Below are 11337 nucleotides of genomic sequence, written 5' to 3'. Positions count from 1 at the left end.
TTGTTCAAAACTTCTTCACACCTTTTGGAAAGTAAGAGATACTGCGGTATTCCTTTAGTTTTCCTGTCTGCTAATACAGTAGACCCCCGGTTCGCGATGCTATCGGTATCCGATAAATCCGGTAACCGATGCATTACATCGCAGAAAATTTGCCTCGGTTCCCGTTACAAAACCCGGTATGCGATACGATTCATACGAGACGTGTCCAGTGTTTACAAGCCAGCCAGTGTGCATGCATCTAAGGGTACATTCTATATTATCCATATTATCACTGTTTTTGGTGCTTGTTTCTGCAAAATAAGTCACCATGGGCCCCAAGAAAGCTTCTAGTGCCAACCCATCAAGACCAAGGGTGCTAATGACTATTGAAATTAAGGAAATGTGTGCAAAGTGGCTTGAAGTGCAAACCTTTTTTGATGAAAATCACCCTGACACAGCTACTGCAAGCCGTGTTGGCAACCTGTACACTGACAATGTTGTGAACCACTTTAGAAAAGTCATAAAGGAACGAGAGGTACAGGCCTCTATGGACAGATATGTTGTGCGACAGAAGTCCAGTGACTCTCAAGCTGGTCCTAGTGGCATTAAAAGAAGAAGGGAAGTAACCCCGGAAAAGGACTTGCTACCTCAAGTCCTAATGGAAGGGGATTCCCCTTCTAAACAGTAACAACTTCGACACTCTCCCCTCCTCCCATCCCATCAATCATCACCAGATCTTCATTAAAGGTAAGTGTCAATTATTCTATTGTGTTTATTCTATTGTTATTATTGTTATTGTAATTATTCTATTGCATTAAACTTAATATTTCATGTGGTAACAGTTTTTTTTTTCATACTTTTGGGTGTCTTGCACGGATAAATTTGATTTCCATTATTTCTTATGGGGAAAATTGATTCGCTTTCCGATAATTTTGGTTTACGATGAGCTCTCTGGAACGGATTAATATTGTGAACCGGGGGTCCACTGTACATGTATCATGTTTATTTTTTCCCTGTAATCTACCGAGTCCATAAGTATTATGGACAAGATAGATTATACGGGAAAAGTAACATATTATTAGAAGACAGGGGTACTGACGTGTCCCTTAACCCTTTGACTGTCGCGGCCGTATATATACGTCTTACGAGGTACCGTGTTTGACGTATATACACTCATAAATTTTAGCGGCTTCAAATCAAGAAGGAGAAAGCTGGTAGGCCCACATGTGAGAGAATGGGTCTGTGTGGTCAGTGTGCACCATATAAAAAAAATCCTGGAGCACACAGTGCATAATGAGAAAAAAAAAAACTCCGACCGTTTTTTTTAATTAAAATGCCGACTTTGTGGTCTATTTTCGTATAGTATTTATAGTTGTATTCTTGTTTTCTTGGTCTCATTTGATAGAATAGAAAATATATTATAGAAAAAGAGATGATTTTGATTGATTTTACTATAAAAAGAACCTGGAAATGTAGCTCAAAGTAGGGGAAATGTTTGATTTTTGCTGATGTTGAAAAGTAAACAAATGATGTCATTGCCCAATAAATGTCCAACTAGCCATTCTAATATGCAGTCATGTATGGGTTGATGTTATTTATACAATTATTACAGTATTGCAGTAGTCTGCATAATAGTAAATCTTTTACACAAATAACCCGCACATAAAAGAGAGAAGCTTCCGACGAAGTTTCGGTCCGACTTGGACCATTTACAAAGTCACACTGTGACTTTGTAAATGGTCCAAGTGGGACCGAAACGTCGTCGTAAGCTTCTCTCTTCTATGTGCGGGTTATTTGTGTATCGTTCCAGTCACGGTACTGTGCCTTTTTTTATTAGTTAGCAAATCTTCTATTTTTTGTTTGAATAAAAATTCAAAATAGAAAGCAAGAGTAATATCAGAGGGGCCTGGAGACGTGACTGATGAACAAAGAAAATGTTATTTTAGAGCCAGGAATGTCTGCATTGTTCATTCTGGACCTTATTTTGAAATTGTCATATTTTTTAATTTTTGTGAAATTGGCCAAATTGCAAATTTCTGACCACGTTATTGGGTAGTTGAAATTGGTAAATGGGCAGTTTCTTGTACTCAATTGATAGAAAAAATGGAGTTCTAAAGAAATAGCTATGAGCTTTGTCAACTGGAACAATGTAATTAGCCGAAAATAGGGCTCAAAGTGGGCGAAATCGCAGATTTGTAAATATTGCCAAGGTCGTTAACTTCGCAAAAGCGTAATTCCGTCAGTTTTCCATTAAATTTCGTTTTTTTGGCGTCCTTATAATCGGGAAAAGATTCTCTATCATTTCATAAGAAAAAATAATTTTTTTTTTTTTTAAATTTTGCGACACCAGGAGACACCTCAGGATTGGGGGTTGCGACAGTCAAGGGGTTAACATGGCGATGGAAGATGCCTAATTCTTCTCATACACAATATCTGGTCAACGAATCTGTCATCTTCAGTAACATGTAATGCTTTTTCATGACATCCTATATTCCATTGCCGATGATCCCCTTTTCAGATTAATCAGAGAATTCACATTTCTCTCAATTATTATTATAATCAAAAAAGAAGCGCTAAGCCACAAGGAACATTTCTCTCAAGTCTTTTGGCGAGTATGCAGTAAAACTTACAAACCTCATCAAACGACATTTTTTCCTGTAGTAGGATCTCAAGAGCGACTTTCAGAGTGTGAGGGCAGCTTTCAGAGTCTTGAATCTTTACTTTCTTGAATATTACCTTCATTATTTTTAACAATTCTTCATTGATACTCGTCATCTTGTTGTGAATTACCATGTATTGCTCTCCCCCAGTGCCTTGGCATGCACTAATACCTGTAGTAATGACAATGTCTGGTCTTACACTGGCCCTCGGCTCTGCCTCCTGGGAACCTTCACTCTGAGTTTTCGGGAACCTTCACTCTGAGTTTTCGGGAACCTTCACTCTGAGTTTTCAGGAACCTTCACTCTGAGTTTTCGGGAACCTTCACTCTGAGTTTTCGGGAACCTTCACTCTGAGTTTTCGGGAACCTTCACTCTGAGTTTTCATATTTATGGCCACAGCTTCATGTCTCACCACTTGTTCAACCTGAAGTTCCTTCATAACAGCTCGGTAATTTCGAAAACATGAGAAAGCACTTAAAAATGTGAGTGTTCTGGTGATAAATGACAGTAATCAATGATAAAATGAAAACAAAAGTCTTTATTTCTTTAAAAACATACACGATAGTTACAGCGCTTAGGTTTACAGAAAGTCTGGTTACAGTTTTGATACAAATACAGTTTAATATGTAATGTAAGTGGTCTGTTTCACAAAATGTCAGGTCACAGCAGGTTCTGATAACTGACTAGTGCTAATCTGGGTCAGTTCACACAGGTAAACAAATATCACTGAAGAAGTGTCAGGTGATCTTCTTGGATCTCTGATACTGGTGAGGTAAGCCTAGTCTTTGTGGAAAGCACACATAGTGTGCCCCCGTGGAAGGTGACCCCAGAGTTAAATGACGAGGTATGGAGAACAATAAAACTCAGGGAGATGACTGAGAGAGACTATTTGGAGAGAGATGGACCTAAGTGCAGAAGCTCTTGACAGCTGTGTGTGTGTGTGTGTCGGGTCAGCATAGGGTGGAGTCCTGGTCAGCAGGTCTGTGACTTAAGAGAGAGTACAAGTCCGTGTTTACACAAATAACCCGCATATAGGAGAGAGGAGCTTACGACGACGTTTCAGTCCAACTTTAACCATTTGCTTTGTCCAACATTTCAATAATTATTTGTAAAAATTCTACACAATTCTACCTAATATGCAATAACGTATATTAAAATGTACTGCTCCATAACCTGTGTCAGTTTAGAGTAAGAATTAGGATTAGTCTGCCCAAAATGCCTAGGCATGCTAGAGGCCTTCCTTGTACAGTAATTAATATTTTAAAATACAGTGGAACCCCGAGTTTCGAGCTTTCTTTGCTTCAAAAGGCTGTTCGAGTGCCGTTACCGAATGAATTTATTCTCATAAGGGACACCCTGCCTTGGTGGGAATCGGCCAGTGTGATAATAATAAAATAATAAAATAATAATAAAATAAATAAAGCTTTTGATACAGTTGACCATGACTTGCTCCACGTAAAATTGTCACACTATGGTATAAGAGGGCACTCCCTCAACTACCTCAAGTCATACCTCAGCAACAGAAGCCAATATGTGTACGCAAATGGGGCAAACTCTTCTGCACAACCAATTACAGTTGGTGTAAATAACAAAAAGGCACAATACCGTGACTGGAACGATACACAAATAATCCGCACATAAAAGACAGAAGCTTACGACGACGTTTCGGTCCGACTTGGACCATTGACAAAGTCAATGGTCCAAGTCGGACCGAAACGTCGTCGTAAGCTTCTGTCTTTTATGTGCGGGTTATTTGTGTACAGTTGGTGTCCTACAGGGAAGTGTCCTTGGCCCTCTTCTCTTTCTCCTATACATAAATGACCTACCAAATGCTTCGCAATTACTCAAACCCACACTATTTGCAGATGACACTACATACGTCTTCTCTCACCCGAGCCCAGTCACGCTAGCCAATACTGTAAATACCGAATTACAGAAAATATCTATCTGGATGAGGACTAACAAACTTACACTAAACATTGACAAAACCTACTTCATTCAGTTTGGTAACAGAGCTACAGATGTACCTCTTAACATAACGATAAACAGATCACCTATCACAAAGTTAACAGAGGGAAAATTCTTAGGAATTCACCTTGATAATAGACTCAAATTTCATACACATATACAACAAATTTCTAAGAAAATTTCCAAGACTGTAGGCATACTATCGAAGATACGGTACTATGCTCCACAGTCAGCCCTCCTGGCCCTATATCACTCTCTTATTTACCCCTATCTCACCTATGGAATTTGTGCATGGGGCTCAACAACAATTAACCATCTCAGACCACTAATTACCCAACAAAAGGCTGCAGTTAGAATGATAACAAATTCTCACTACAGGCAGCACACTCCACCAATATTCAATACACTAAACCTACTCACCATACAAAACATCCATACTTATTACTGCACTTATTACATACATAGAACACTTAACTCTGATATTAACCCTCCCCTCAAACATCTCCTTGCCAACCTCAACAGAACACATGACCATAACACAAGGCACAGATCACTCTTTGATGTTCCTCGTGTTCATCTCACACTATGCAAAAACTCAATGCACATAAAAGGCCCTAAAATCTGGAATTCATTACCTGTAAATATAAAAGAAACACTACCTGTTTATAAATTCAAGTCTCTTCTCAAAGATCACTTACTCACTAAAACCCAATCTAACTTTATTATTTTTTAAATACACTACCTAACAGAATACTCCATATGACTGAATGTACAACAATGCAAGCAACCATATGACCTGTCTTTGTAATACTCACTTGTGCTTTATAGTTATCTGTTTACATTAATATTTTATCACTGATTTCATCATTGCTTAGTTAATCTTAAGTTAATTTTAAGCCAGCCCGTAATGCTATGCATAGTATAAGTGGCTTTGGCATACTGCTCTTATCTGTATTTTTTTGTACCTCTGTATGTGTGCTCAAATTGTAAATAAATAAATAAATAAATAAATAAATAAATAAATAAATGTAAATTAGATTAGTCTGTTTCAGACCCCCAAATATACACTTAAAAAGCACTTACAATAATACACTTAAATAACTGGTCAAGTTGGGAGCAGTTCAAAACTCAGGGTTCCACTGTACGTATGTTGGTGAAGGGCTCTTGATTTAGGGAATTGAATCTGTGCTCCAGTTCCCCGAATTAAGCCTGAATGCCTTCCACATCCCCCCCCAGGCGCTGTATAATCCTCCGGGTTTAGCGCTTCCCCCTTGATTATAATAATAATAATCCACTGTATGTAAATCACACATTGTTAGCTTTGCAAGGAAATAAACATTTTCATTTTCAAAAATATGTATGTATATACAGTGGACCCCCGCATAACGATCACCTCCGAATGCGACCAATTATGTAAGTGTATTTATGTAAGTGCGTTTGTACGTGTATGTTTGGGGGTCTGAAATGGACTAATCTAATTCACAATATTCCTTATGGGAACAAATTCGGTCAATACTGGCACCCGAACATACTTCAGGAATGAAATAATATCGTAAACCGGGGGTCCACTGTAATTCAACCTGTCGTGTGTCACCATGTCTTGCTTAGCTTCGGTATTTGGGAGTACATATACTAGTTATTGTTCCGATGTAGTTTTACAGCTAAAGACTCTAGATGTCTTGTTATTGTCAAGGGAACGACGAACAGTGACAATTACCAGGCAATCCTGGCAACTTATTTGCTTCCCACTGTGGACAGAGACTTTCCTGATGGAGAAGGCATTTTCCAGCAGTATCTTGCTCCATGCCACACTTCCAGAAAAATGCTGATATTCTATGAAAAGAGTGGGCTAAGCATTCTAAATTGGCCTGGCAAGTCTCCTGACCTCAACCCAATTGAGAATCTATGGGCAATAAATAAGTACAGGATCAAAAAACAGGATTGTTCAGCTGCGAAGTTAATTGCTGCTGTTATTAGAACCTGATACCATGATGGAGGACTTACCAAAATGTGTTCAATACTGGTCGATTCTTTGCCAAAGCATCACAAGCCACAATATCATAACTGGAACAATTCACAAATAATACACACTTTAGAGGACCCTAATGGAAATAAGTCACTTTGTCTAACTTTTTTGGGTTATCCTCAGTGAGCTACACATATGCTACGTATGATAATTTATGTAACTGTATTTATGTGTACCTGTACCTGAATAAACTTACTTATAAAAAAATTTTGATGTTTTGGTCTGTCGTAAACTATTATCCATGGTCCTAATCTCTGGTCATTTGATAAAGGTTTAGGCGAGACCTTTATCTGATAATGAACATACAAAGTTTATTCCTAATTACAAAGTTCGCAACAAAGCGCTAAGTCTGTTCATTACTACACTTTGGTCAAACAAGTGATTTTCTTTCACTACAGCCTCTCCTCACTTAACGATGCTGTTCCACTCCTATGAGTAGGTCGATAAGCGAATTGGTCATTAAGTGAGGAGCATATTGTACTAGTAGCCAGCAGTAACAGCCTGGTTGATCAGGCCCTGTTCCACCATGAGACCTGGTCACAGACCGGGCCATGGGGGCGTTGACCCCCAGAACTCTCTCCAGGTAAACTCCAGTAGTGGGTTTGTGTCAGCCATCTTTACATATTTTATGCCACCTTTGCACCATTTATAATATTTCTGGTACATTTTTAAATGTTTATACAGTAGTGTACTGTTTTTATTATTATTATTATCACACTGGCCGATTCCCACCAAGGCAGGGTGGCCCGAAAAAGAAAAACTTTCACCATCATTCACTCCATCACTGTCTTGCCAGAAGGGTGCTTTACACTACAGTTTTTAAACTGCAACATTTACACTGTATATTGTAATAAACAGAATAGAGGAAATCAGCTCTAATATACATTATTTAGGTTTGCATACTGGTCAGAGAGCCTGTCGTAAGTCCAGGTCGTCGGTAAACGGATACGTCACTAAGTGAGGAGAGTCTGTATATGCATGTAAAAACAGAACAGAATTATTTTTACCTTCATGGTGTTTTCCAACGTTTTGTAACAAAAGTTTGGATATCAAGTTCGCTCTTACTACTGAGCTCGTATCTCACATAATACCTACGAAATTAATAAGCCTAATTCGTTTTGTCAAAAGTGGCCTCCAACAACCAGTGACAAAATAAACAAAAGCAAGATTTTTATTTTATATTTCCTCAGATGTTTCATCAAGTGAGACAAAAGCCATGAAACCAGTAGAAAAATTAGCAGCGTTGTACCGAGGGTTTTCTACTATGTCTTTACATCTAGCAAAATTTCCTGATTCGTGGTTTCATCGTAAAATATAAATGGGCTCTGAATTACACTACTGTTTTGAGGTGAAGCCAGAAGCTGAGAACATGAAGAACCATCCACTGTCTCTTGCTTCTTCACAACGTCTTCATTCTTAATGTTAATAATATTTTCCATCAATTTTTCACAGGGCAAATTACTTGCCATATCTGAAACTACTGCTTTATCCTGAACACATCTACTACACACGAGAGGCTCTGCTTTAAGACGGTCTGCTGATAAAGTGGTTTTCAATTCAGTAGGTGTGAATATTTTGGTAAGTTTAGATCTTTGAAGAGTGGCTGTCGTGCAGTAAAAGTTCAGAGGAAATTGGGTTCAACACCTGCAAATGGTAGAGGGTTAGCAATTACAGGTTCCATTATATTTAGTACAGGTTCACTAACAGTTTGTTGTTGATGCTTATATGGCAGCAGAATCTGAGGTGAAAACTCAAATGTTTTGGTATTGGAATGTAAGCATGTTACCCACATGCCAGGGACAAGGAAATTTACTGAAGCTGGCACTGAATTTGACCCCTGATCATGGTTAATATTTTCAAGGACAACAGACATGTTAAATGGAACAAGGCCGCTCTTCTTGAAGGCGTCCATGGCAACGTTCCCCGTCATTTTATTCCAAGCATCGAGAAATATTACAGGAAAATATTTCAGTGTGAGGTGGTCCTTGCCAATATAGTTTTCAAAGATTTTTAAACTTCTATCATAGTGGAAGTGAAATTTGTTTACCATTCCCAAGAAAGGGTCCATAATGTTAAGTGGACTGTGATAATGAGAAAACAGTATTATGTTTTCTTCCTGGCAGAAGGTGGTGGCTGCCAGGCTTGCATGACACGGATGACCATGGAGGAACAGCAATACTGGTTTCTCAATATTATTTTCTAAAAGTTCAGCATTGAAAAGCCGTAACCATGTAACAAACAGTAAGGGATCTAACTGCCCATCTGCAGTAGCACCAATATGAAACTGCGACTGGTCGATAAATTCCTGATCTGACCATACTGGCATATCATAATTTTTCTGCATAAATAAAGGTTTTAAATAGAAGCCTGCAGCAGAGTACGTCACCATCACACTAACGCCTTTCTGACGTGGTGAAACAAAGCTGTACATGTTTTTACTTCCTCGGAAGCTAATGACCTGGTTGCTGACGTGAGTGTGAGAGAGGTACAGCTGAACACAATTGAAGATGCGAGGTGAGTTTCTCCTTGCCAAGAAATTCTTTGCTATTATTCCACAACGATGAGATAAGTATTGTACGAACATTGTAGACCAGATTTTCACATCATTGTCTGTAATCAATTTAAAGTCAACATCTTTCTTCCCAAACTTTCTCAAGAATTCCTTTGTCCCTTTAGGGAGACATGAGAGACTGAGGTACTCCTTAATGTAGCGTCTGTCATTCGTAACTGGGGGACGCCCCATTCTCCTCATACGCAACATCCACTCGAAGAATCTGTCGTCATCAGTAATGCACGTAATATCATGAAATAATGCCTTCCTAGGAACACACATACTTGGATTCCAAATAAATTTAGCAAACGACAGCATGTGTCTTTTAAGTCTACTGATAGATGTACAAAAGAATTTTGAAACGTGATCTAATGAAATTTTTTGAGAGAGTACTGTTTCAAAGGTGGCTTCCAGTACTTCAGGGCAGTTTTCAATGTTTATAGGCTTTATTTTAGCTAAAGTTTCCTTCATTATTTTTAGCAAATTCTTACTAATACACTCTGACTTGTGCAGTGCCGTCACATCATCTAGGAATATGCTAATTTCTTTCCTAAGGGAGGTAGGTACTGTTAAACAGGAACTCGTCTCTGCTTCCTGGCAACTTTCCCTCTGAATATCAGTTCCAATATTTCCAGCTTCATCTCTCACTTCTTCTTCAACTTTAGTTTCCATTACTGCAACATCTCTGTAAGTCAGAAAACAAGAAAAACAAATTTAGAATATGAATGCCCAGGAGATTAGTGACAATAATTAATGTCTTTACATAATCATTAAATGATAAACAACATGTGTCTGGTACATAAGTGTGAGAGAGCAGTTTCCCACACCTGACAGCGGGTGGAAGATCATGACCGGAAACCTATATGTGACTTGGTCGAAAATCATTTTTGTGGACCAACTCAGACCAAAGTTGTTGTCAGCTGTTGTGGATTTGAGACAGCCCAGAAAAATACTCCGAGAAAGGAAGACTCTGTGGGAAACTGGGGGTTACCGAATGGCTGATTCAGCCGCTGAGTCTACTTGCTCATTGTTCTGAACATCGGCGTGTCCAGGTACTCAGCAAAAATTACTTTTTTTTTTTTTTAACACACCAGTTGTCTCCCACCGAGGCAGAATAAACCGAATTTTTTTTTTTACATTTAGTAATTTATACATTAGAGATCACTAACACCTGGTCTCGGCATTTTTATCCCCTCTTACGACATGTATAGCTTACAGAGGAAGAATTCTTCTCCACTTCATTATGTTTACTAGAAATTCAACATAGAAGTGTATACAGGGGGTGAAAGTATGAAGCGAGTCAAATTTCTGGATAACCTGTTATGCATTTTGTTAGTCCAAAACAACTCTGAATGAGGTAAATATAGTCACAACATGTATGACAGCTGCATGAACTGCATACAATTCTAGTGAAAACATTGGCAGATTTTAGTAAATGACCTTCAATTATTCTCTCGGAAATACACCTGTATACCAGGCACCATCAGGAAGTTTAGAACCATAAATGTACACTGTAACATCATGAGCATAATGATGAGAATGTAAATGAGCTTTGATACACAGAAACGAGGAGCATATGTGAATTATTGAAACCTCCCAAGATAGGAGGGTAAAAGATACAGGTTGAACGTAATAAGGAGGCAAATTAACAGAAGATATTAGAGAATGAATAGAGAGAGGAAAGGAGTGCAATAAATGAAGACACTGACTAAATAAATCAGCTTTCTAGTATATGTTACTATTTTGTATGTGGAAGAATTGTGAGGGTTGTAAAAGACGACAAAAGAACGGAGATAATGGGCATCTTCAATCTTGCAAAGACCAGATGTTTGCCTCTGTATAGGCTCTCAACTGTGGAAAACTGGAAAGCCCAAAGACACAATCATAATCCTTGATGATGAGTGGGATCAAGTTTACAAAGAATACCAGTAGAGGCTGAAGAATATAGTTGGTATCAGTAGTCTAGATAAGATTAGGACTGAATTAAGGTTAAAAAGAGCTAGAGTTTCAAGGAGGTTCAGGCAACAATAACATGGAGCTTTAAGGGAGGTCACATGAGGCTTCCAGGACATTCGACAATCAAACACAAGACCAAGAATGGTATGAAGGATACCATTAGCAACAGAAAATATAAACACATGAGAGTGGCCCAA

At 38.5% G+C, this 11337-nt stretch overlaps 1 protein-coding gene across 1 annotated transcript in view; it reads right to left on the bottom strand.

Annotated features, from left to right (window-relative positions):
- Positions 1-3157: 3157 nt before the first annotated feature.
- LOC128702545 (microtubule-associated protein futsch) overlaps positions 3158-11337 on the bottom strand; it is a 170259-nt gene continuing 162079 nt past the window's right edge. The window contains exon 10 of the mRNA XM_070105282.1: positions 3158-9869. Within this exon, the coding sequence (XP_069961383.1) occupies positions 8255-9869 (1615 nt within the window). The 3' untranslated portion in view covers positions 3158-8254. The remainder of the gene's footprint in view (positions 9870-11337) is intronic.

This window comes from Cherax quadricarinatus, chromosome 98 (assembly GCF_038502225.1).
Source record: "Cherax quadricarinatus isolate ZL_2023a chromosome 98, ASM3850222v1, whole genome shotgun sequence".
NCBI classification, from domain to species: Eukaryota; Metazoa; Arthropoda; class Malacostraca; order Decapoda; family Parastacidae; genus Cherax; species Cherax quadricarinatus.
This window is presented reverse-complemented; position numbering and strand designations above follow the sequence as displayed.